Source organism: Penicillium waksmanii, assembly GCF_028829765.1.
Source record: "Penicillium waksmanii strain IBT 27052 chromosome Unknown utg000007l:1.0-4314555.0:1.0-4317578.0, whole genome shotgun sequence".
In the NCBI taxonomy this organism is placed as follows: domain Eukaryota; kingdom Fungi; phylum Ascomycota; class Eurotiomycetes; order Eurotiales; family Aspergillaceae; genus Penicillium; species Penicillium waksmanii.
In genome coordinates, this window is record NW_026643253.1 from 983466 (window position 1) to 1009533 (window position 26068).

The 26068-nt window shown below is 49.7% G+C and overlaps 7 protein-coding genes across 7 annotated transcripts; 4 read left to right on the forward strand and 3 right to left on the reverse strand.

Annotated features, from left to right (window-relative positions):
* Positions 1-1880: 1880 nt before the first annotated feature.
* Positions 1881-4857, forward strand: N7481_007226 (uncharacterized protein; the record flags this gene model as incomplete). The annotated part of the gene is made up of 2 exons (XM_057266445.1): positions 1881-2126; positions 2605-4857. 2 exons carry the CDS (start codon positions 1881-1883, stop codon positions 4855-4857), a joined length of 2499 nt encoding a protein of 832 aa, XP_057120646.1.
* Positions 4858-5384: 527 nt separating this feature from the next.
* Positions 5385-6814, reverse strand: N7481_007227 (protein-lysine N-methyltransferase; the record flags this gene model as incomplete). The annotated part of the gene is made up of 4 exons (XM_057266446.1): positions 5385-5506; positions 5573-5708; positions 5844-6467; positions 6584-6814. 4 exons carry the CDS (start codon positions 6812-6814, stop codon positions 5385-5387), a joined length of 1113 nt encoding a protein of 370 aa, XP_057120647.1.
* Positions 6815-7135: 321 nt separating this feature from the next.
* N7481_007228 (40S ribosomal protein eS24) lies at positions 7136-7927 on the forward strand (the record flags this gene model as incomplete). The annotated part of the gene is made up of 3 exons (XM_057266447.1): positions 7136-7212; positions 7539-7786; positions 7851-7927. The coding sequence occupies 3 exons, from the start codon at positions 7136-7138 to the stop codon at positions 7925-7927; spliced, it is 402 nt and encodes a 133-aa protein (XP_057120648.1).
* A 3555-nt stretch (positions 7928-11482) lies between these two features.
* On the reverse strand, positions 11483-13052 carry N7481_007229 (uncharacterized protein; the record flags this gene model as incomplete). Its single annotated transcript, XM_057266448.1, has 3 exons — positions 11483-12679; positions 12766-12873; positions 12933-13052. 3 exons carry the CDS (start codon positions 13050-13052, stop codon positions 11483-11485), a joined length of 1425 nt encoding a protein of 474 aa, XP_057120649.1.
* Positions 13053-16605: 3553 nt separating this feature from the next.
* N7481_007230 (PPIL4 family peptidylprolyl isomerase) lies at positions 16606-18185 on the forward strand (the record flags this gene model as incomplete). The annotated part of the gene is made up of 2 exons (XM_057266449.1): positions 16606-16685; positions 16814-18185. The coding sequence occupies 2 exons, from the start codon at positions 16606-16608 to the stop codon at positions 18183-18185; spliced, it is 1452 nt and encodes a 483-aa protein (XP_057120650.1).
* Positions 18186-18280: 95 nt separating this feature from the next.
* On the reverse strand, positions 18281-22277 carry N7481_007231 (ankyrin repeat domain-containing protein; the record flags this gene model as incomplete). Its single annotated transcript, XM_057266450.1, has 4 exons — positions 18281-20615; positions 20688-21251; positions 21334-21777; positions 21961-22277. 4 exons carry the CDS (start codon positions 22275-22277, stop codon positions 18281-18283), a joined length of 3660 nt encoding a protein of 1219 aa, XP_057120651.1.
* Positions 22278-23310: 1033 nt separating this feature from the next.
* On the forward strand, positions 23311-24982 carry N7481_007232 (UDP-N-acetylglucosamine diphosphorylase; the record flags this gene model as incomplete). The annotated part of the gene is made up of 4 exons (XM_057266451.1): positions 23311-23538; positions 23568-24035; positions 24110-24844; positions 24911-24982. 4 exons carry the CDS (start codon positions 23311-23313, stop codon positions 24980-24982), a joined length of 1503 nt encoding a protein of 500 aa, XP_057120652.1.
* Positions 24983-26068: the final 1086 nt, after the last annotated feature.

The window sequence follows — 26068 nt, forward strand, 5'->3', positions numbered from 1 at the left end:
TCATCTCTCCCCCTTTGTCTCTGTGATACTTTGATTCGATTTCAATTCAGAAACTTCCCTCGGGTCTACTAGTATCATTATTATGTTAATCGCTTAGTCTACTCTTCTCTTCTCTCCTCTATTCTACTTTGCCATGCTCTGCCATACGCAGTCGTAATCGAGAAGAGATGATCTATTCTAGATTTTACATTCCACTCCATATTTCTATAAATCATCATAAGCTGCCTTGCTATGACCTCATCTCGTTATTTCCCTTTCATTTGGCTTCTGCTGCCAGTGTTGAGGTCTGGGTGTCTACTAACCAGTAACTAGTATGGATCTCAGGCTGGCAGGGCAGGCAGGCTGCATGTTGTCGACTGTTGGCTATCAACAACAAGCAATAAACTACTGGCACCTTTGTAACCCACCGGAGATGCGGGGAGTAGAATACGGCCCTCCAGGGCTATTGTGGAGGAAGTTTGGATTGTGATGAAACTTCTTGTGGTCTTTCCCATTATTGTGGGTGCTGCGATCTACCGACGGAAGTTAAGGAGAAGGAAAGTGAGGTATGTTTTATAATCAAATTTCTTATTCAACCTTTAAGGGGACTTGTAGTTTTATTTAGCAATTCTAATACTAATACCAGTATACCTCTCTAGCTTTGGTTCCCAGATTTGTGATTTCTTCTATGCCGATTACTGGTATGTGATTTCTTCCTCGAGCAAAGGACTTTGAACTACTAGTATCAAAGGATTCAAATTTAAGTAAGGTATTTACCAATCTGCGTCTTCTTATATTTAGCACGTTCCTTGAATGCTACTACTGTGCTAGTATATGTTGATATTTATCTTGTGCCTGAGTGCTTCACTTTTGTGCTCGGTTAGTCATCAATCAGATCGGTCGAATCTTGATCTTTACTACTGGTAACTTTCCAACTTGAAAGTACTTTATGTAATGCCGAGGTCCATCGTCCATCGGCGTGGGGGCAGTTATCCGCTATTTTTTTGGACATTTTTCGCATTGCAACCTTGGAAATTGAAGGTATATTTACTGGTAGGTATGGCCTGGCCCTTATCGCCTGCAGAGCATCTGCTCTTTAGTCTACTCCATAGAAATCCATACTCTCCCACTCAACTCGATCTATACCCAACGGTGGCGTAGCTGCGCAAGATTAGATTCGGGAGATTGTGGGACAGGGGCATGAGCCTACTAGTAGTCTTCCCAGACATTAACTACCCCGTCCACTGGTACTACAAGTATTCGTACTCGTATCCACAGCTGGAACAAATGTATCTACAAACCAATACTCACAGTCGCACAACAGGCCCCGCTGAGCATGCCCTAGAAGATGAACGGGTACCTCTCTTCGTTTCACATTTGTCATTCACCCCACCAGATCTCTCTCATCTGTACGGCGATGCAAGGGTCCAGTATCTGGCATGTACTCATTCCGAGCCTAGTGGCAAGAATACAGTCACCCTTGAGGCTGGAGAAATACCTAGGAATCAAGTATTCTCTAATATCACGTACTTGATATAGCACTCTCTTTTCTACTCTGTTGATATTCATACTCTCCCATCTAACTCGATCTATATCCAGTTATACCAGCTGTACCCAGCTGTATACTGTATGCCCAATTTACCTTACTAAGCTGGCACCAGCCAATCAAATCAGCTGACACCATTTCTCCGCTGTGCAACCCCAAAGACGCCATCCACCTCCACCTGCAACTGCACCGCACCCCCTCTTTCGCCTCCTCACCGTCTTCTTTTCTGTTCCTGGTGCTATTCCTTTTGCTGAGCTCGGCCCTACTCAACCCGCACTGATTTCGCCAATCCCGTCGAATGATCCGCCCGCCCCCGTCGACCTGAGGGGGCCAGCTCCAGCTCCACATTCTTGCGATGGATTCCTCTCCGCATTCCGCGATATCCTCCGCCAACAACGACACCGGCACCAACACTGTTGGTGCCGGTAGTTGTTGCCCAACCACCCAGCCTGAGATCGTCCCGGGCATTCCGACTTACTCAACAGCCCCGGCGAATCTACGTTGTTGCTGTGGACGCCAGGATTGTGCCCTGTTGGAGCATAATTCTCTTGCGCTGGAAGGGTTGGAGAAGGATCTTGCGACGGCGGCGCGCTTAGGACAGGTACGTTTTGCAACTGGCAATCATTTTCATTTCATTTTCATTTTCATTTTCTTGACCTGTCGGGCGCCAATGTGATATCCTGTGGGTCGATGGGTCATCGACGTGGCACAGCTGGGCTGGGTTGGGTCTGGGCTGGCTGAGGCTGCTGCATGTTTGATGCATAATTTTGGAATTCCAGATCGTTGCTTTTTGGGCCGGGGATTTTCTTCAGATTCCTCCCCGCCTTTCTTCAACGAAGGGATTAATGACGAAACGGATAACAATCCAAACTCCCGACCCATACTTCTGTTCATTCCATTTGCATTCCACTACCAGTCCAAGTCCACATCCTGTTCCATGGCATCTCTCCTGCCGAGGTCTACCGTCCTCACCCACTGCGTTGGCGTCCGTCATGGCCACTTCTTTCTATGATTACTCTGCAAATGCAAATGCAGATGCAGATTCCTTGGGCTTGTCGTCGCTGACTTTTTCTTTACAGGCTCTCCTTCACCGTCATGAGAGTTATATGGCGGAGGCGGAAGAGGATCGCCAGCGATTAGTCGATAATGTCGATGCACTGGAGCGCGAGAAGCGTCTGGTTCAGGCCGAGAATGCGCGTATCGTCGAGGAGAACCGAAGTCTGCTTGAGCAACTCGAGGGCTTGAATCAGAGTGTTGCCGAGTCGGATGATCGTGTCGAGTCGCTTACGCTTACGCTGGAAAGTACGCAGGCTGAGCTGCGCCGGTTGACAGTTGCCGCTTCGCGGGCGGCTGAGCTTGAGGCCCAGCTTGTTCTAGTGGAGACTGAGCAGTCCAGATTACAGGAATGCCTCTCTTCTGCGCATGAAGATGAGAAATCTGCCATGCAGCGGTGGAGGAATGCTGAGAGTGCGCTACGTGATTTGAATGATCAGGTTGAGCGCATCGAGGCTGAGGCGAGAGAGGAGCGTGAGAGGCACGAGGAGCTTGTTCAACGCATGGAGCGGAAACGACATGTTGAACGCGAGCTGGATAATGCTGCTGGTCGCTTGAAAGGTGCTGCTGCAGCGTCCGAAATAGGCCGCAATCCTGGCACTCCAGTCGTCTCGCGGTTCGTTAAGGATATCCTGCAGGATAATGCGAATCTGCAAGTTGGTATTATGGAGCTGCGTGAGATGCTGGAAAGTTCTAATCAGGAGGTCCAAAACCTCCGCGATCAGGTTCTGTTTCATCAGCCGCTGGCCGGTATAGGTGAGGAGCAATCTGATGGAGCGCGCACGCCGACTCTGTGTGAGGAGCTGGAGTCGAAGGAACGTCGCGTCTCGCAGGAATTCCATATTCACCATCATTACCACACCCCTTCGACGAAGAAGGATAAAGGTTCGGCCAATCGTCGCGTCAAGAAGAAGCGTCCTTCCCTGGGTAGCCCGGTTCCCTTACATTCGGCGATGGGCACGAATTCACCTCGTCGATCTATCCATCGCTCCCAATCCTCCGGTTCATCTTTGAATACGATCCTCTCTCACACCTCTGTCTCTATCCCACCACCGTCCTCTTCTCGCCGTTGGTCCTATCAATCACCTCCCGCCGATTCGTTGGCCAGTTCGCCGCAATCTGCATTCCGAACATCCTCAATATTCGACCGTGTTGATCGCGGCATGGATTTCTCTGAACCGACAAGCCCTGAAAGCACCGTGTTTTCATCGCCTCTCATGCAAGCCCGAGCCCTCAAGGGTATCGACATGCCATTCCGTCCATTGCCAGGGCTCGGTTCTCCTGAAATCCCCGAGAATTCGTCCGGTATTTTCAACGACGAGCACTATGACCGAACAGGTTTCTTGGATCTCGCAGAACCTGTCATCCCAGAAGAATCCGAACCATCATCATCTGGAATTTGGTCTCAACATGTACCTGGCGATCAGCCCACAGACAACCCATTCGGTATCCAAATACCTTTACCTACACTCCGCAAATCATCGTCCCACGACAGTCTACTTTCTGTAGCTGGCATGGACATTCATACCCCTATAACCCGCCACTCCCGAATGGGCGGCTGGCATCCAGGCATGCGCATCCCACAACGCATCGTCTCACCTAGCGTGGAGCTGGTCTCCACGCCACCCGTCCTTTCCGCGCCAATAATCACAGTCGACCGCGCCAGGGCTCCGGAGATGTCATCTCGATCTTTACTCGCCTCCATGGCAGCCAGTAACAGCGTGACGACGGAAACAGCGTCTGTTGTTTCGGCAGAGAGTGCCAGCACCAGTTCTACCACCCCGGTCCCGCGGAAGACGACGACATTAGGTCGACGCATGGGAGGCTGGGTTCTTGGAAAGTGGGGTACAGCACCTGTCCCGACGGAGTGTGATGAGAATGAAGCGAACGAGACGACAGCTCCAAACGAGCCTGGCCCTGGACCCGGCCCTGAACATGAATCCGAATCTATACCTCCTCCACCACAACCCAACCATGAACCGGAGACCTCGCAACCTATACCAACATCCAATAATACAACTCATTCCCTCTCCTCGACTCCCAATCTCGACTCGCCACCCCAGTTCCGCTTCAGATTCACAGGCGTCAACCAGAAAGGCCCAATACTCGGTTTCCGTCCCCGCCCCGAGCCCCGGTCTCAATTCACCCACAAGGCATTGACGAGAATCTGCTTCGCGAGAGTCTTGCCGAGGAGAGCTGATCCTGAGATTGAGTCTGGGTCTGGGGCTACGGTCTTACACTCCCTCTCCATCTCCCTCCCTATTTATGAATCTCCTTGATCTCAATACCCAATCACCCATATCTATCTTGCATTGCATTGCATTTTTCTCTCAATTTTTCAATCGCATGGACGGCTTTGCATTGGTTTCGGTTTTGTTGCTATCTTGTCTTCGTTTTCGTTATCGTTTTCTTTCCTCTTTCTTTTGTCTTCATCCTTTACTCCTGGTAGGGATCTGAATGGTGCTTGTTGGCGTTGCAGATAATTTCGTGATACCCCGAGACATTCGTTTATTAGATACTATTGCCGAACATTTGTCTTGTGTTGTGCTGCTGGTATAGCTTCAATGATAATAATACAATCTCTTAAATATAATAATGACCTCACTTGGCCCCAAACTCCGAGTCTATATGTTGCATTGTCATAACTTAGGTAGTAATACATCTTCCCCTGACCGGGTTGAGTCCGAGTCATCCATCAAAGAGCCCGATAAGTCACCATTAGGTATACACTGGCATCCATCCATCGTGGAACGACTCTCTTGAAGTATTAGTATTTCGAATATCGTAGGCTCCCTTCCCTCCCCCCTCATTTAGAAGGCAAAATCCGATACGTATGAATCGGAATACTAGTCGAATGAAAGAACCCCGTCTGCTCCTCTTCAGCTGTAGATTGAAACGGGAGCGTCTCGACAGTGAAAGAATTCGTTTCTATACATCGCCGCAGTTAGCATCTCACCAGTCCCAAAAAATGGAAAGAGGGAGGAAAAGACTCACCACAAGCATCCAAGAACGTCTTAAACGTCTTCTCATTCCTTAATGTCGCCGCAATGATAAATTGCCCGATGTGGTAGTTCTCGAAGAGATCTCGTACCGTCGATATAAGTAGTGGGATTATATCTGCGTCGTAGATCTGCGAGGGGGAAGAATTTTTGTCAGTAGGTGCAAATCAACCAATGACCTTTTCTGGGACGAAAGGTTCATCTTTTCCTATTCATCCCTGCTGGTAGGCGAGGCGAGGCGAGGGAAAGGGAAAGGAAAAACGCACCAAATCAGCCCCTAGCGCAATATCAAAGCCAACACTCTCTTCTTCCACCACCGAAACAGAGTCCTGCTCATTTCCCTCTCTATCTTCATTTTCCACAGTCTCTAATTTCGTACCCCAGTCCCAGATGGCCGGGTACATCGGTATAGTCCTAGCTACCCTCCCATCCTCCCCAATCTCTATTTCTCTGTTATTAACCTCCACACAAGCCCGCATGTTATCAATCAAAAACGGCTCCCGATCTGTCGCAACAACAGCCTTTGCACCAAGATGTTTCGCGCAAAATAGTGAGAGGAAGCCCGTGCCGGCACCGAGTTCTATGACCCGTTTACCGCGGATGAGGGTCTCGCCGGCCGCTGTTGCGAGGAATGAACCTAGGTGAAGGGCTGCTTCCCAGGTCCTGTTTCCTGTTGTTCCGCCTGAGAGGATTACGCCGCGGGATTCGGATATTGTTACTGTTCGGGGAGATGTGGTGCTGGTGCTGGTGCTGGTGCTGGTGCTGGTTGAGGGTGTAGATGTAGGCGCGGTGTATTTTATTTGAGAGAGTTGTTGGGCTTGGTCCAGGGCGCTGGGTTTGGGTGTTGTGAGGAGGTTGGCCCATGTTTCCATTAATGAGTCGAGAATTTCCTGGTTTCAAAAGAGTCAGATATTAGATTTGAAGAATGTCTTTGCGATTTCTGCGATATAATTGCGCCGGGTTCTTTTCTTGGCGTGGTGGATGGTTTGGAAACGCTATTACGTACATCTTCTTCTGGGTCTGTGATTCCTTCTTCAATTCGCGCGAGGAGGAGCTTCAGAACTCGAGATCGGTAGGTTGTTGGTGGTAGTGGGGTGAGAGATTCGTTGAACATGTGCTCGTACAAGGCTTCTTGTACGGCGGGCTGGATTAGGACATTGTTTGGTGGGATTGATAGTTGATGGACATCGACCAGTTGGAAGTACTGTTTGGAGAGGGTGTAAATGAGGTGGGACATTCTGCTGTGGGATTGAGTTGTATGGTGTCTTTCTGTTTCTCTTTCTGCGAATTGGAGATCGATCCCCGCAGAAGCAGAAATATGTTCTGCCTGTGGATTCAGGCATGTAATTGCTTATCGATAAGGGTCAGCTGATCAGCTCCGGGGCAGCAGGTGACCATGGTCAGGTGACTCTGTTGATATGATGACTAAGATGCACCCTTAGTCACCGCCTAAAATGGCTAGCGCCAAGCCCTAGCCGAGAACGCACCGCACGAAAATTGAATTGAAGTCGTCGCCTATCCACAGTGTTCCTCTCTGCATCACCACGACACCACCAAAATGGCCGACACCCCCGTTACCCTGCGGACTCGCAAGTTCATCCGCAACCCTCTGCTGGCTCGCAAGCAGATGGTCGTGTAAGAATTCCCTTCTTTTTCCCCCTTGGTTTCTGCGATGGTGGGAGGAGACATGGGCGATTCGATTCGAGATTCGAAAATTCGAGATTGGACAAATGAGATGCGACACGACCACACAAGACATCGGCATACATCTACGAACACATACATAGGAGGATTGAAAAGAAGACAAGAACATCCGACCCATTCAGAGTCCAGAATCCAACATCCAGCATCGAGAATTTGAGAATTGAGAATCGAGAATCGCACCACGAATCCGACCACCCATCATCGATTGGAAATACTTTTCACACAGAACTGCGCGACTGACTTTCGTGCTTGTTTAGGGATGTCCTCCACCCCAACCGTCCCAACGTCTCCAAGGACGAGCTCCGCGAGAAGCTGGCCGACCTGTACAAGTCCAACAAGGACCAGGTCTCCGTCTTCGGGTTCCGCACTCAGTACGGTGGTGGTAAGAGCACTGGTTTCGCCCTGGTCTACGACTCCCAGGAGGCCCTGAAGAAGTTCGAGCCCGCCTACCGTCTGGTTCGCATTGGTGCCGCCACCAAGGTCGAGAAGCCTTCCCGCCAGCAGCGTACGTCGACCTCCTTCCCTCGCCCACGAACCCCAATGCTAACATTCATTTCCCCTCCCTCCAGGCAAGCAACGGAAGAACCGCTCCAAGAAGTTCCGCGGTACCGCCAAGACCAAGGGCCCCAAGAAGAACAAGGACTAAATGTCTCACACCGCATAACTTCACAATCATGGATTTTCATGGCGCGATGGATACGTTTGGTGGCCTGGTGGTTTGGGAGTCCCGCCTGTTTCGGTTTTTCATAACGACTGGGATAAGCGATAGGACGTGGTCGGTGTGAACCGGAGATGGCTCTCGGCATTTGCATTTAGCTTTCTCCCAAAAAATTTACAAGTCGTTTGCCGTCTCCGAATGGATGTGGAACTCTTTCCCCTGTTACCGGTGCCCCGGGGATGGCTGATGCTATGCTGCTGAGGACCGGTGATCTGATGATCCCCTTTTCAAAAGAAGAAAGGCGTCAGTGTTGTTTTGTTCTATGTGGTTTGAATCATCGGGTTCGAATCAAAACAGCGAGGGATATGAGAACGGGCTTCGTCCCGGATGAATTACATATTTTGTTTCTGTTCATCGATTCCCTCGTGTCGTCTTGTAGATCGTAGATCACAGTGTAGTAATAGTGAGTGGTTTACACAATCTGGCTACTGGCATGTACACTCTCGTACACCATGTGCTATCCATATGTGCTTGGCCAACTCTCTAACCCTAAACCCTTTCGACGCTTCAGTCCCACCCAGAATCCGGGGTGGGCCTGGACCTGAACCCCCCAGTCACTACAGTAATTGTGGTTTCCCATCTAGGCTAACACTGGAAAAAGAAAATCAAGACGAAATCAGAAGGGATCAAACTCTTATCGTGTCGTACAACCCACCCAGGCACACCCTCAACTCAAATTCCAAAAAAAAAATCCACATTCGACGTAACTACCGGCAGTCCGCTGTCCGAAAAGCCGGTGAGAGACAATGATGCAGTCGACCGTCTGTACACAGCGTCTTCACATATGCCGTTCCAGTGCACTGATCCGAGTCTATATTAAATCGCAGCCGGCATGAGCCGGTCCACTAGATTGATTGTGATGCTCGCTCGATCTATTCTACTCTCATCCATTGTTAAACAGCAGAGCTATTAAAGACAATGACTCTAGAGTATTAGTACTATGTATGTAGTACACCTCCAAGTCTGATCCCACCAATCAACCTTGCAAAATTCTCCAATCACGATCTCGTCTCAATCGGGAAATCAAGTCAGGGGGAATGGGGTGGGTGCATCGCCAAGTTGAGCGGAAGATATATCGAACCTGTTTGCCCTCTTACAAACTTGAATTAATCTCAGGCGGCTCTTTGTACACTTCCCCCGTTTAGTGCGTGCTGGTACATAATCCCAGAGAGAGCAAGGAGAAGAATTGGAAGGTTACCACATGCAGGACTCTATGCTAAAGATTCCAAATACTAGTATCTGTGTGGAGTCGTGTTGTGCAGGAATACACAGCCAGCTCGTGGAGTGCGGTGCCGTGGGGTTATGCCAGTGTCTTTTTCATTGCCTACTGGTTATTTTCAATTGAAGGCCCTGGACTTGAGTGGGGTATATTGGGGTTTGTATGGTCATTTGCCTGGTAGCTTCGCTTGATCTAGATGACTTGGGAGTGGTGTAGATGATATTTGTTTAGAATTCATGGTGATATTCGCAAACTTGAAGTCAACGGATAGGGCTGAGTTAACTCGGAGTCCCTTTATTGACTTTGTGGGGCTTGATACTGTCCTTCATCGCCCCTTGATTATAAGTTGTGTACATCTCATATGTTACATGGGTACATGAGATCGAAGTATCTCTCAAGTATACAGGCTCCAGAATACGACGACGCTGAAACCGCCAGGGTAGCTATGTTGGTAGGCAACAGAAAACCCATCCAGGATACTGATAGTCACGAGTGCTTCGAGAGAAATAGAACGAATGGATTAATTAGCTTAAATTAATTTACTATTAAGTTGATAAGAGGAAGACCCCAAACACATCGCTCACGAATAAGAGACAAGGGAAAGTATGCAAGTGAGCGAGTGATCCAGAAAGAAAGGAGAGGGAATAAAACTGAAATAAAACCACACAAAATGACAAAGTCTTGAATCCTATTACTTACCCCAGAAAAAAACCAAGAAAGAAATAAAGAAAGAAAGAACCCCCAGAAAAATAAGCCTCCACCACCAAACTCAGCGGATAAAAATCAGTATTCCCCGCGGGCATGAATCTGCCTTCCTGCTGTCCAACAGAAAACAACCCTCTCACACATCGCACTGACCGCATAGCCCTTGTTCTTTTTCTCCTTTTCTTTTTTTTTCTCGGGATTCTTGGGCATCTCGGGAAATGCACATAGGTGGAAAGAGAAAGGGGGAAAATAACACAAAATTCTTTACCACATCCAGACTGAGAAAAAGCCCACCCAGCAAGCCATGATAAAAATAGCCAAAGAAACATTCCCCAAAAAAAGAAAAAGAAAATACAGAACGGGTAAAAGGTATTCGAAAATAGTCCCCTTCCTTGATTCCTGTAACTCTACCTAGCAGGCTAGCTAAGCACATACCAAATCAAGAACGAAATTTGCCGAATCTGGTCATTGGTAGACAAGTTGTATTGTGTATGACTGGGAAACACGAGGCACGAGAACACGCGCGCACTGCAGGTACAGTGAGTGACATCGACCGCGAGATCAAGCTTAATTTTCATTTCTTTTTTGGTTCCAGGGTTTTCTCGCCCGGCAATCCTTGAATGGAAGTCGGGATTCCTCATGTGGTGGCACATGGTTCTGAGCATAATGTACCCAAAAAGGTTGGAGCTAGGAATGTAATGTAATGCAATGCGAGAGGAGGGTGTTGTTAAAATTGGTTGTGAGTTAGTAGTTCGAATTCATCAAGGACAGACTTGAGATAAAACAACCTATACAAAGCTAGAAAACAGAAGTGAAAGAGGAACAGGGAAAAAAACATATTGTATAGAGAAACCACGGACTCGCAGGATGGGGGGTATTAAGTGAGATCTGAAATTGAGGCTGTCGTTGCAAGGAGAAGTAAGAAGTGCAAGACAGATAATGGGTGGAGATGGCGGAGGTAAAGCAAATCATATCACTTAGCAAAAAATACAACAAACGAGCGAAAACAGGGGGACAAGGAAGACAGAAAGGAGAAGAAGAGAAAAGAAAAAAAAAGTAGAGCACAGTCCAACCCAACCAAGCCAAACCAAACCATTCGATGAATACAAGATCAGGTACAAAATAAGCCGCCATGTACAAGAGACGAGACGGGTCCAACAATAAAGAAAGGGTCGGTCATGACAAAGTGCAGACGCAGGTGCCAAAACTGCAGTGTATCCAGTCCAGTCGAAGCAAGATACTCCCCATTGACCTCTAGCGTCATTCGAAGAAGAGCTTAGATTGACGGGGGGAGGGGAGTTTATTTACTCCGTTTCGGCCGGTTCTGTGCATTTGAGACACGTGCACAAGCTCAAGCCAGCAAGTATCCCACGTACAAGCATCTTCCCTTTTCTGAATATCAAACCACGGGAATCAGAATCCGAGGAAAGACAAAGCGAGCAAGGATTAGGCAGAAAGGAGAGTAAACGGCCCTCTAGTAAGCACCTTGATTGCCCAGCGGCGAGACGGGAGGTCGGTGCATGTTTCCTGCCACACCACGGTGGTGGAACTCCTGTATATTATCCGGGAGCAAACCGCATGGGAACATGTTGCTTGGGGGGGTCGGCATATCGAACTCTTGTATAGGGTAGTCCGCTTATGAGAGTTGAAGAGCACCCTGATTCATCGGGTCGGCCTTTGCTGCTCTTCTCGGTACTGCTGTAGCCGTAGATATCTGGCGAGCATTCATTCGACAAGGCGAGAAGGCGTTGGTTGGAGGTGCTTTCGTCTCGGGAAAAGCTGCGTGCTAGGCGAGTATCGCTTGGTAGGGTGTGGTAGTCCTGAGATGGGCTGTCGAGACTAGTTTCCATTGATAGTCCGGCGTATGAGGTGTTGCTGCTGCTAGTTGTGGAGGATGCTGGGACTGCAGTTGATAGAGATGGAGAGGAACCATCGGTTGTAGAGGAGGAGAGCGATAGGTAAGGGAAGATAAGCTCGGGGGCAGCGTTGTTGCTGTTGCTGCTGCTGTTGCATTTTGTGGATTGGGATGTGCTGCTCTGGAATGGCGCATTGCTGGGAACTGTATGGGTTCTTTGGTTTTGGTCTACACATCTTTGATTCCAGTAGGACCCTTTGAAGTCGGACGGAACGGAGAGTCCGGACATGCCTTCTGCAAGGATTTTCATGGTCGATGCGTTGCCTGGGGCCTGCTGTGACCGACTAGTAGGTGTGGGGAGTGTTCGGTCTGACCCTGGAACTTCTGAGACAGAGACCATGTTCATGGCAGCAGCGGTCGTTTGAGAAATTTCATGGGAAGGAATGCCTTGACTTGTAACCATGTAGTTGTAAGGGGATTGTCCCATAGGGCCATTCGTATCGGTGTCAGAATAGATGCCCCCATTAGCGGATCTGTTGACGTTCAACACATTTTCCCAGTTCTTAGAGCTCCATGACGATGTTTCGTAGTCCAGCATCCCTGAGGGACCATTGGGAAGCATATATGCTGGGGACTGATTATAGTTCCCACCCTGTTCATTCTCATAATGAATAGAATCGAGACCAACTGGCCGCGGAAAGCCCTGCGCATCAGTTCCAAGATCGAAATCCGAGGCTCGCTGGAACCCGGACATGCGAGTCTGTGGCGAGCCCATAGAAAGGATCGTCGACTTGCCAGATACATGTGGCGTATATACCCTCATCCGGGGAGAAGCTGCCATCCCAACTGCATTTGGGTATGGCCAACCTGTACCTTTGGGAAGAACGGCACTGGAATTCACCTAGAATTCACCAGGGTCAGCTCTGCTTCCCTAGTAGACACAATAACTCTTCTCACGAAGGAAAATGGAGGAGAAGAAGGACATACTCGTAAGAACTGACAGTCCGTATTTCCAGCACTACGGCAGTTGGAGCAGCCCTGGCCATCGCCAGAATCCCCGCTGCACTTGATCTTTCGTCGTCGGCATCGACCACACTGGATGGTATCAGAAGAATGAGCTCACACCGAAGCAAGAAAGGGAGATGGGTACATACTGCGACAGGAACTCGACGCCTTTGGGGGTTACGCTTGCTATCCATCTCTCCTACCGAGCTGATACAGTTGGTTCGATCACCCATTTCGTGTTGTTTCATGCTCAGCATTGCTCGGGACATGGAGATAGCAGAGTCGTGCCGAGACGTTTCGAACCTGGCCTTCTCGGAGTAGAAGGAGTCCATTTGCCGTTCTGAGGGAAATCAATGAAAGCCGGGTAAAAGAAACAAACGGCAGCTCAAACATACACCTACTTAAACGTAGAGCTCCGAGATAGTTATGCGAGATCCGTAGAGAAGAAAGGAAGAATAGCAAGATATTAGAGGAAGAACGGCATGCTGGCAAGGAAGATAAGTAAAAGGAAGATCCTTTTATCTGGGAGATGTAGGGCTATATTTTTAAGCCCAGGTTTTGGTAACAATCGGGAGTCGGTCTGGTTGCCTGCTCTTTTTGGTTGCTCTATGATATGGGGATTTTCTGGAGGGGGGGAAGACAGAGAGTGGCTAAAAACACCCCCCGGTCACTCGGGGTTTGGATTTTCTTTTTCCAGATTTTACCTATTCTGAATTTGAATTTCTCTTTTTCCTTTCTTGTGCTTTAGATCGTTTCTTGCCCCCCCTTCATCTATGGCTACAATTACCTAGATCGTGTCCTGGGAGCGCTATAGTGCCTGGGCCTAGGCGTACACCGTCAGTACGAACCCCGGAAGTACTATAATGAATGCGATGGCCTTTTTCCCCGTCTTTTTTCTTTTCTTCTTCTTATGTGCTTCAATCATCATTATTAATTCTATTTTAATTATTTCCTGTTCTAAGACTCGTTGTACCCAGGGGAAATGATATGCACAGTTCCGCAGTGCATCGAAATCCAGATTCCCCCAGTCTCTCTCTCCTCTTTCTCTCTCAGGGTGAAAGACCAGCAAGACCGTCCCCGGCGTTTTAACAGGCTTGGTTTCACAAAGTAACGTCACACGGAACATGACCTGATGGCCATGACGAGAACAAATCCAGACGGGGAGATTAGAGCCTGTTCCGCCTAGATGTTTCAGCCAATTGGGGATGAACTCCCTTTTTCGCCTTCCATCACGCTTTGGTCGTTGTTCAGTTTAGGCGCTTGGAGAGGTCTCTGAATTTGTCTGGGTGGTCCCTGGGAACATGTGGAGCGACGTCCTAGTTAACTCCCTCAGCTGGCAACTAGGCACGGCAGACCGCCGCCTACGTTTGCAAAGATGATCCTAGTGTCGATCCGGAAATGCTTCCGGGTGGAAATATCGATGCTGGTAGAATGTTTGCTGTCCCCAGTTGGATTGGTCTGAAAGCTGATTGGCGTGAGTACGACGCCCGGTTTGACCAGGGTTCGATGCACCTCACGACAGAGGGTTAGTTCGAGAGATAGCGCTTCAAATAGTATTGGGAGTAGCGTTGAAGCTGAGGCCCCTGGTCGTCAAAGCAAAAGCATTCCTTGGTGCATCAAACACGGGCCGCTAAAACACGGGACGTTGAGTTGAGGCGATAGCTGCCTCCCCATTTGAGATGGCTGGGAAAGAAAGGACCGGGGGGTGGATTCTGAGGTTTCTGCCACAAGACCACCAGACCGACACAGAAAGGCCTTCTTGTGTCTCTCTGTTTCTCTGTGTCTTGGTTCTTTCTCTGAGCTCTGCTCTGTCTCAGACCACGAACACGACAAATGTCTTAATGATGTGCGAGCTGGTGGGTATGGATTGGGAGATCAAACGAGAATGGAAACAGAATGGAAAAGAAAAAGAAAAGAAAAAAAAGAGTTGACACCTGTCAATTTGATCGACGGGCACGATCAAGCGCACATCTCAACCTTGGCAGGCCCCGCAACGGTGTCTCTAGAATGAGTCGTGTCGGCAAAGATTGGTGGTCTTAAGGTTGATCAACGACATGGGAGGGAAATCTTAGCGCTTCCGGGGCGCAGCTAGATCGAAATGGAAATCTCTGAAAAAGCAAAAAGGGGCGAACCATAAATTGAGACAGGAGGATAGGTTCCAAAGAGCCTGGAGCCGATGGAAAACAAAGCAAAACATAAAACCTTTGGAAGAAATGATTTCGGGATTCATGTCTGAGTCTGAAAGAAGTAGGAGATAGATGCAGAATGTCCCGGGATATACAGATCCGTTGCTTACACATGGGACAGCCACGATGGGTCTGAGAGCAGGTGGAGGCGATTGCTGGAGATATGTAGGTGGATCTGGATCTGGATCTCTCTGAGGTGCTGGGATCTACCCCCATGTCGATGAGTCAAGATCCCATGGGTCCCTCTGGGGGAAACCCCACGAGACGAAGGTACCCAATTCATCTTTGAAAGAACCAAATCTCTAGTGTTTATGGGATTGGTTGAGTTCCAACCACGCAGTCTCTAGGTCTGACGATGCACGATATGGGGGCATAAAAAGAAAAGGGTTAAAATAAGATAAAATAAAAAATAAAAAGAGGACGAAATGAAAACAAAGAGAGATCAAATTGGGGCAAGGCCAGCTGACTGTTCTCACTAATCGCCAGGAACGCTCATTGGAATTGAGGCCGGCTCTTCATCTTGCGCAGCGAAGGAGTTTCCTACCCGAGATCCTACTACTCCTCTTTGTAACCCCACACACCTCCTGCCTCTCTTGGTCTCAATCCATAGGCCAAAGTTAGACTCTTGCCTGGCCAGGATCAGGGCGATCGGAGGCTTGGGGGCTGAGGTAGCGCGGTTCTAAGAAGTTGATACCCTCGATGGCGATCTCCTTCAGGATTCCATGTCTATGTAGGTATGTAGAACCATTTCCCGGTGACAGCTGTCACCACGACGGCGCCGCTTGAGCCCGCTGCAGGAGACCGCCCGTTTCTCCCCGCCCGTTTTTTCTTCATTCTTTTGGATTGGGGGTTTCTGCGGTGAAACAGTCACCGGGAACGAAATGTAGATGCCACTACGCTGAGGCCCAGTGGTACTGTATACCGAGGATGGACGGGAAGTGTCATCGTGATCTCAGTCCCCGTCCGAGGCACAATGAACACAAGGTAATTCGAAAAAGGCAGGGCGAGACAGGCTCCGGCAAAGCATGGACTGGTTAGAAGTTTCTTCCTTCTTCCTTTCCTTCTTTTTTTTGGAATAAAGAGAGAAGGAAATTCTGGATCGACCTTCTAGCTAGGACTGCCGTGCAGCCGCTACTATTCTGAGAGCCGGTGAGCTAGGACAAACACGATCAAGCTCCTTAATAAGATCTGCATCTCGGCCGGAGGAGTAAACTCGGATTGTCCAACAGGGACCAGCCGGAAGATATGCCGTTCGATTGACAAGGTAAGGTTGCACAGGCACCCGGGACCATCATCGGGAGAGAGCTTTCACGGCATATTGTTGATCAAAATGCCCCCGAAGATGTGATAGGGAGTCCGATACCCAGCACGAGGGGGGGTCAAATAAAGAAAACAAAACAAAGAAAGGGAGGAATTGATTGGACTGTGTGGTGGAAGAGAAGGGAGGAAGGGAAGAAGGGAAGTTGAAGTTGATCAAAACAAGCTTGGCAGCGGCTGCCTTTTCCCCGCGGTGACTGAGGCCCGAGCTCCGATTTGATCTGCGCTGCGCGACTTGGCCTTTTCCTTTTCCTGCAACTTCCTCTCTGCTTCTGCTTTACCACCACAACTGCCACCTCTAGCCAATCAGGCTTATCCCATGAGTGCCCTCCTGGAAACCTCCTTGGGCGATATCGTCATTGACCTGCTGGTCGACGAGTCGCCCAAGGCCTGTGAAAAGTGAGTGCCCCCAAGCTTCCACTTCCCTGCAGAACCAGCCTTAGCTTGCGACTCCCCCCCCCCTGTCACTTGTACTTGTGCTGCTGTGCTGGATTCAAATTGCTAAGACTATGATTCCTTTTCTATAGCTTCCTCAAACTTTGCAAACTCAAATACTACAATTTCTCCCCGATCCATACCGTTCAAAAAGGCTTCACCCTCCAAACCGGCGATCCACTTGGTCCTGGAGCCCCGGAAAGCGATGGCGGCTCTTCCATTTGGGGTGTGCTGGACGGCCCGTCGAAGAGAACCTTTCCAATCGACCTGCCGCCGAAGCTCAAGCACACCGAACGCGGTACGGTGAGCATGGCAACGGCTGCAGCCAAGAACGACCCCGACCAGAGACTGGCGGCAAGCCAATTCCTCATTACTCTGGGCGACAATCAGGATCATCTTGATGGGAAAGCGGCTATATTTGGAAAAGTTGTTGAGGGCTTCGATGTATTGGAGAAGATTAACGAGTCATTCGTGGATGAACGTCAACGCCCTTTGAAGGATATTCGAATTCGCCATACAGTCGTGCTCGATGACCCTTACGAGGATCCCGCTGGGTTGGTTGAGCCACCAGAGAGCCCGGTGCCATCCAAGGCCCAATTGGCTACCGTGCGCATCGCGGATGATGAAGAACTCGACGATAATATGGACGAGGAGGCTATGGAGAATTTGCGCCGGGAGCGTGAAGCTCGCGCGCAGGCATTGACTTTGGAAATGGTGGGTGATCTGCCATTTGCCGATGTCAAGCCGCCGGAGAATATTCTCTTCGTCTGTAAACTGAATCCTGTCACACAAGGTATGTCATATTGTATCCTTATAGCGGGAATGACGCGGCTAATTGAAACTCTAGATGAGGATCTTAACCTGATCTTTAGTCGCTTTGGTACAATCCTCTCATGCGAAGTGATTCGTGATAAGCGTACCGGCGACAGTTTGCAATATGCATTTATCGAATTCGATAATCAAAAGGACTGTGAGCAGGCCTATTTCAAGATGCAGGGTGTGCTTATCGATGACCACCGCATCCACGTCGATTTCTCCCAAAGTGTCTCCAAACTCTCAGAGAGCTGGCGCAACGCTACTGTCACCAAGCGCCGCCATCGAGGTGGCTTCGGTGGTGTTGATGATCTTGAACAGAAACGCCAGTATCGTGAAACAGACGATGCCCCTTCATATGAGGATGATGAGTCGTACAACATGCTTTTCGACAAGTCCCGCAAGAACAAGGCCCAGCCATCCAACCAGTCATCCAACCAGCCATCCAACCAGCCATCCAAACCTGTTCAACCTCCTCGTCGCAACGATCGTGACCGCAGCCCCCGACGAGAACGGGACCGCAGTCGCGATCGATACCGTCGGCGATCAAACAGTCGCAGTCCACGCCGAGACTCGCGACGTGATCGGGATCGCCGAGATGATCACCGAGATAACCGACACCGAGATGATCGGTACGACCGGCGACGATGAGTATAGTAAATGTAGAACAAATTATATCCCATGTCCATGTACACTAGTCTAATGATCCTAATTCCCCATCTAAATCACAAACGTTGCTGAGTTGACTATGTCAACCAGGAATATCTCCATTTCCGAGTCAGCTCCACCAGTCCATGATGTCCTCCCTGTGCTGCGCACGACTGGATCGATTCTATACTTAGGAATCTCGCGGTCTTGTCCTTTTCTCCATCTTTCAGTAGCAACCGGACAACCCGTTCATGGCCTCCAGCAGCAGCAACCTGCACTGGCATCCAATCGCGATCATCTACAGCATCTGCCCGTGCACCTTGATCCAACAACAATCTCACCGTGTCCTCCGAGCCACGTCGACAAGCATGATGCAAAGGTGTTTGTCCTTGCTGCGTCTGGGCATGCACATCTGCTCCATTCGACAAGCACAGTTCCACGGCACCGGCATTCCCCGACAGCGCAGCATAATGAATGGCAAACCACTGCCCCGGATCCGATCTCGCATGAACACTCGCTCCAGAAACCAGAAGCATTCTCGCGACCTTCAATGAACCGAAAAGAAGAGCCTGCTGAAGCGGCGAGCGACCTCCTTGATTCCTCGCCTCCAATGCCTGATGCTCATGCACCACCCCTCCATCAGAAAGGCCCAATAACCCAGAAACAGCCTCAACATCATCCACTCGAATCGCCTTGATCAACTTTTCCGCTCGGATAGCAGCATCAGAATAAACAAGGCCAGGACGAGAATCAGAATCAGAATCAGAATCACCATGAACACTCTCCAAACTCAACCCACTCAACCTCCAAAGCATCTGCTCCGCCTCATAAATCCCACTCAACTGCGCCTCCTGCAACGGCGTCCACCCTTTCAAATTCTTACACTCTAACTGTCCAGCCCTCCTCTCGACCCCACGCAAAAGAACCTCCATAATCCCCGCATTCCCTTCCCTCGCCGCAATATGCAGCGGCAAATCCCCCTCCTTATCCGCAACGCCCACACTCGCACCAGCAGAAAGCAACGCCTCAACCGTATCAGCATGCGCCCCCTGACAAGCAAGATGAAGAGGAGTCCAGCCCTTCTTCGTCCGGAAATTCACCCCACCAGCAATATCAGCCAGATTCTGTATCTCTTCAAAATCATCGTCGGGCCGGCTGCCCCCACCGCCAGAATGCATCTCATGATACTCAATCAAAAAAGAAACAACCTCCGTCCTCCCCGCAGAAGCAGCCCCATGAAGCGGCGTCCACCCATCCGAACTTTTACAACAAACCCTAGCCCCATGCGCCAACAAAGTTTCAATAACATCAACATGACCCCGTCCCGCAGCACGATGCAAAGCCGTCAATCCACGCGCAGAAGAACGACTTAAAGAAGCCCCCCTCTGCACAAGTAACCTCACAATTTCCAAACTCCCATCATCAGCCGCCTTATGCAAAGCCGTCCACCCATCCGCACAAGATCGATCCGGATCCGCGCCGGAGTCGAGGAGTAACGTCACCAGTGCGATATTCTGGTTGCTTACGCAGGTGTATAGCGGCGTGATACTCACAGCCGGCGGATCTGGTCTCGCGCCGTGAGATAGAAGTATTGATGCGCAGTCTATGTGGTTATATTTGCATGCCTTGCAGAGTGCGGCTCCAGCTGAAGCTGATGAGTCTTCTAGGGTGTCACGGTTATTGCGTGGCTGAGATTGTGGCTTTTGCGACAGAAGGGTTGTTAGGAGGGTCGTTAGACCGAATGTGGCTGTTATGTGGAGGCCGGTTATGCGTGGGCTTCTTGGGTATATGATGTTTAGATGGGAGCGGTTTGATAGGAGGGTTAGGGCTTGTTTTTCGTAGATCGATGGGTTTAGTCGTTTGGCGTGGTGGCCCCAGTTGTTGCGGGCGAAGGGGGTTAGGATTAGTTTTTGTCGTGGTGATTTTCTGCTCTTGGCGCTGTTGTCGTTGGTACTGTGTTGACTTTGCTCTGATGCGAAATGCAGGTATGTCAGGCTGGTTTGAGTAATGAGCTGATTCGCTCTCCTATCCCACTCCGGCTGACAAGAATACAAATAGTGATGAAGCGTATTATGCACCAAACGCACATCAGACGCCGAGTTATCAAGATCATCAACAGCCAAAAGACCACAGCAACTTCTAATAATCAACCGGAGGGAAGGGATATTTTCCGGATCCCATTTTTCGTCGTCTGGTTGTGTTGCCAGTGCGTGTTGGAGCTCGAGACTTTTCAGCGGACGGTACGATGCTGATACCCACATTAGTGAGTCGAAGGCTAATTTTTGCCGAGCTTGCGATTGGTGCTGGATGCATTCGAAGGTCTTTTTGTAGGCGTCGCTTAGACCGCCGCTGAGGGTTTTTAGGGCTTTGCGGACACCGGAGCGGGTTACTTGGCCGCGGATGTTTTGGAGGTGGAGGACGGCGAGGAGGAACCTTTTTCATATTTAAGTTAATATTAATATTCATGGTAATTTTAGATTTGATCAGATCAGGATAACCACTTACATCCCCTTTGCCTGTTCAACCACTGTTTGACTGATATCTCTCTCCAAAGTTTTATCAAGGATATCGACCAAGGAATCATCCGTATGCAGAGCGTGGGCGACATAGCTGCTGATATCGGTCTCATTTGCATGGATCGTTTTGACGATATGCTTGCATTTCAACGGCGGACTTGGCGGTGCGCGACTCGTTACTAGAATATTGACGCCAGATGTAGCTAGTTCGTCTAAAGTGTGGATAAATTGGGGGAGATGTGTTGTGTCAGAAATGCTAAATTCATCCATGGCATCGATAAGTATAAAACAATCTTCGAACGAAGCCGTGACAGAGAAGAGAATCTCTTTTAGCTCCGACGGGAATGGCTTTCTTCCTTCATGTCGCGATTTCTCAAATGTATCGCGCAGCATCGGCGGGATGATCTTCTTGCGTTCGAGCAGTAAGCGGAGGATAGCCCCGAGAGCAGCGACAAGGGGATGTGTATCTTGAACCCTGTAGTCACAGTAGTGATATGCAATGGCACTTTCGTCTTCTGTATGTGACTCTTTCAATTCGTCCACCACGAAAGATCTATAAAAGAATTAGCGAAATTTCGCGCATTGAGAATTGAGAGAGGGGAGAGAGGGGGGGGGGGGTCAGGCCCTATACATACAGTAGTGTCGACTTCCCACAACCCGGATCACCAACAAGCCAGAGGATTCTCTGCGAAGACTCTTTATCAAGCCAGTTCTGAAAACTTGACGTATCTGCCAGCCACTTTCCCGTTCCTGGCGTTCGTCTTGAACGCACTTCGGAGTGTCGTCCACGTCCATGCTCTGGTGACAGCCACTCGAGGATTTCCATGTCATAGGTATCAGTGAGCTGTCTCTTGATACTACCTACATCCCGCTGGATAGATGATAGTTGATCAGAAGCTTCTCGCAGCGACTGGATACCCTCGAGCATTGACGACATGTTCTCCGCTGTGCTGCGGTATTTCTCTGCATTCACAGAGAGCGCATCGATATCCTTTGTAATCTCGTGAAGCTTCTGCGAAGCTTCCACCTGTAATTTCAAAAGATCCTCGACATCTTTGGGCGTATTTGAAAGGACCGTACTGTTAAGCTTTACTTAGCCTCACAGTATCCCCAAAAAGAAAAGAAGAAAAAAAAAAGCCCTAACCGGGCGGGTGAGGAAAAAAACTTACTACCCCTCAACCGTCAAAGAAAACTGAAATAAAGCCGTATACCTCCCAAGTCTCAAAATAATCTCATCAACCTTCTTCTTTTTAAAAGGCCACTTCAACTTCTGCGTCCAATCAACCGGGACCGCGAGCAAGGTTCCCAATTTGCGCAGCGACGCGTCACAAGAGGTAACCGTACGGCCGAGAACCGAGTCCGTTGTTCGGAAATGATTCCGTTGCGATGCAGCGTCTGCTTTGATAAAGTCGTCCAGACATACGCAGACTTCTATCAAGGCGTCGACCTCGTCTGCGTACCAACTTATGTCTTGCTCGGCTTTTCTGGCGGTCGCGATGTAGTCGTGGATGGCGGGGCCGATTTGGATGCCCAGGCCGACGAGGCCGGCGATGCCGGTTGATATGGAGAGGGGGTCCATTGTATTTAACTGGAGTTCAGACCATACTTATACTATATCATATCATTCTCACGGTAGCAATGTGTCTCCCATGGTCCTACTCGTAGTCATTTTTTGGGTAAAGAATGTGTGGTAGCTGGGATTATTGTGCCCCGCCAGATCACCCCGCGCTATTGGCGCTAACGATTGCGACTAGTTTTTTTCGTGTGAGGCTGTCAACTGGTAAGTGGATTAACGTAGTGTATCAGATCACAACTATATATACTACTGGCAGTGCCAGTGCCACTAGATTTAAAATAGCCAAGGGTTGAGAATATTGTAAAGTTGTCTACGTTGGAGTAAGTACCTACTAGGTGTACAAGAGGATGACTAGCACAACAGAGCAAACTCGAAAATACTAGTAGACTAATCGATGAGATCTGGAGGCAAGTGAATTCCATTGTCCAGCTCGTTCTCTAGTTGATTAATTTTTCCTGTTGTCATAGCGACTAATTTAGTTGAAGAGTGGGGTGTACTTGGTGCCTTAGCAGTATCAATATCTATATCTACACCTAGTTATCCTTAGTACTACCCCCAAGGCCTACACAAACCCCTCTCGCAAGGCACTCCCGTTGCACTCTCCACTAAATGCAAATGCTCATGTAAATTCAAATGCTCATGCAGATGCAAATTCAAATATCAACTTGAATGGCAGCTTCGCCCCGCCAGCGGGTCCCGCCGAGGAGTGGCAGTGGACATGTCTCAGGCTCGATTGACTGCTAGTGCCGCGATCCATGGGTTTCATTCGTCTCACGCTAAAAATAAGTACTACAGCAACTAGCACATTCCAGAGGGCAGTACATTACGGAGTACAGTGGTGAAACTTACGGTGTAGCCACTTTTGTTGGGTGCTTCAGCTTCACCCCGCGTCAATTCAATTTATTTACTTTTGCCACTTTCCCCTCTTCTTTTCTTTCTTCTTCCTCTTCCTCTCTTCCTCTTCCTCTCCCTTCTTTTCTCCCTTCCCTCTCCTCCCACTTTAATTATTTCCTCCTTTCCTCCTCCACCTTTCACAATGGCTGCTGCAATTAAAGAAACCGTTTCCAATTTAATTGGAAAATTCTCTGGTGCTGAGGAAGCTCCCCGCGAGCCCTCCGCCGAGGAGCTCCAGCAACTACAGAAAAAGTACTCCGATGCCGGTCAAGGCCAAGTCTTCGCCTTCATCGATGAGCTGCCTACCGTCGAGAAGTCCCGTCTTTTCCACCAGCTGTCCACCTTCAACCCCACCCGCATCAACGAGCTGGCCGACAAGGCGCTCAACCCCCCCCCAAGACCGAGGAGACCGCAGTGACGCTCGAGCCTTTGCCCGAGTCCGCGACCGCCTCCATTCTCGACTCTGACCCCGCCGACCTGAAGAAGTGGTACGATGCCGGTCTGAAGGAGGTGGCCGATAACAAGGTGGCCGTGGTGTTGATGGCTGGTGGCCAGGGAACCCGTCTCGGTAGCTCTGCCCCCAAGGGCTGCTTCGACATCGGTCTGCTGAGCCAAAAGTCTCTCTTCCAGCTCCAGGCTGAGCGTATCGCTAAGCTACAGGAGCTGGCCTCAAAGGCTCACGGTGTCACCGCCGCCACCATCCCCTGGTATGTCATGACCAGCGGTCCTACCCGCGGTCCTACCGAGGAGTTCTTCGAGAAGAGCAACTACTTCGGTCTCGATAAGAAGAACATCTTCATCTTTGAGCAAGGTGTTCTTCCTTGCATCTCAAACGAGGGCAAGATTATTCTAGAGAACAAGGGCAAGGTGAGTCCCCACAATCGCAAAACCCCCCCCCCCCTCATATGGTTCGACACATTCGCTGACATAGTAAATACCAGGCCGCCGTGGCTCCCGATGGAAACGGTGGTATCTACCAGGCTCTCGTCACCTCCGGTGCCCGCGAGGACATGCGTAAGCGCGGCATCAAGCACATCCACGCCTACTGCGTCGACAACTGCCTAGTCAAGGTCGCCGACCCCGTCTTCATTGGATTCTCCGCCGCCCACGACGTCGACATCGCGACCAAGGTCGTTCGCAAGCGTGACGCCACCGAGTCCGTCGGTCTGATCCTACAGAAGAACGGCAAGCCTGATGTCGTCGAGTACTCCGAGATCGACAAGGAGACCGCCGAAGCCAAGGACCCCAAGAACGCCGATCTGCTCAAGTACCGCGCCGCCAACATCGTCAATCACTACTACTCCTTCCGCTTCTTCGAGTCCATCGAGAACTGGGCGCATCAACTGCCCCACCACGTGGCCCGCAAGAAGATCCCCTTCGTGAACACGGAGACCGGTGCGGCCGAGAAGCCCGAGAAGCCCAACGGCATCAAGCTGGAGCAGTTTGTCTTTGACGTTTTCCCCATGACTCCTCTGAACAAGTTTGCCAGTATTGAGGTGCGTCGTGAGGATGAGTTCTCGCCGCTCAAGAACGCCCGTGGTACCGGGCAGGACGATCCCGATACCAGCCGCGACGATATCATGAAGCAGGGACAACGGTGGCTCGAGGCTGCTGGCGGTATTGTCATTACCGATGCCGAGGCGACTGGAGTGGAAGTTTCTCCGCTGATCAGCTATGTAAGTGATTATACCATTTTTCCCTTTTACTTGCAACAATGACTAATTATAATTAACCTTTGACAGGGAGGTGAGAACCTTGAATTCCTGGCCGGTCGCGAGGTCAAGGCCCCGGCTCTTCTGGAGAAGGAGGAGTAGATTCGACCTGGTGTCGCTCTCCTCGTACCTTGAAGCTTTTTGAAGCACTCCCTATTCTTTGTTTGAAGTTTAAAACATGTACGCGCCCTGTGCAGGCACATCTCGGGCTTAATGCAGCTTGAGAACGAAGAAATGAAATACATTATTAAGAAGAATCGCATCGCATCGCATCGCATCGCATCGTATCGTATCGCAGATCGGAGAATGGAGGGACCGGCGTTGCATTAATCATATTTGCAGCGGGAATGCAGGGAGTCCCCCAATTCCAAGCCCTTCATGTCAAAGTCTCCGTACTCGTAGTCTCAATGAAATTCACTTTTACTAAACTGCTACTATTGTAGATTACCTGAATGTCAAAATGAATGTTAATAATGTTAATATGAATGTTATAAAGTACTCCCCTAGTCCAATGGCAGGGCGGGTGAATCAGCAAGGCCTTACGCAATGCGGAAAAGTCCGGCAGGCCAATTTTGTCGAGTTTGCAACTTTTCCTTCCACAAAACTCAAGACTTTCTTAAACGTTTGTGAGTGTTTGAGTTCGAGTTGGTGAGTGATTTCAAGCTCTTGTTCTTTTCTCTTTGATTCTATTTTTTATTCCTTTCCCTTCTCTCTGCGTTGTGCGGTATACCCCACTTTGTGTGTTCCTTTTTCTTTTTTCTTTCCCTTCCCTTTCCCCCCGCCTGTCAAGAACGTGGTGCTCTCTTTTTTTCAGCTTGCTGACCAAGGTCCTTTTCTCCCCGCTCAGATCTGTCAAGGTATCGAAGTGTTTTTTTGGAAGGGTATGTGAGAACTTCCCACTTTCGACTCCTTTTGCTCCATTTATGCCCTTTCTGTCGCGAGCTTGTTGGCTTGCTGCACCCCGCGGATCGACGTTGCTCCCCTCCATCCCGCACCGCACGAGGGCAATCCCCAATATTTCCGACTCGACGATCAACACTGCCACGGCTGGATGATTACTCGGAGCTTGACGTATCGATTCGCTGGATCCTGCGCATTCCATAATATTACACCATGCGAGGGGAGCGGAGGGACAACAAGCTCGCGGCGTCATGCGGTGCAATTCTGCGTTTTACCTCGGTATTAACC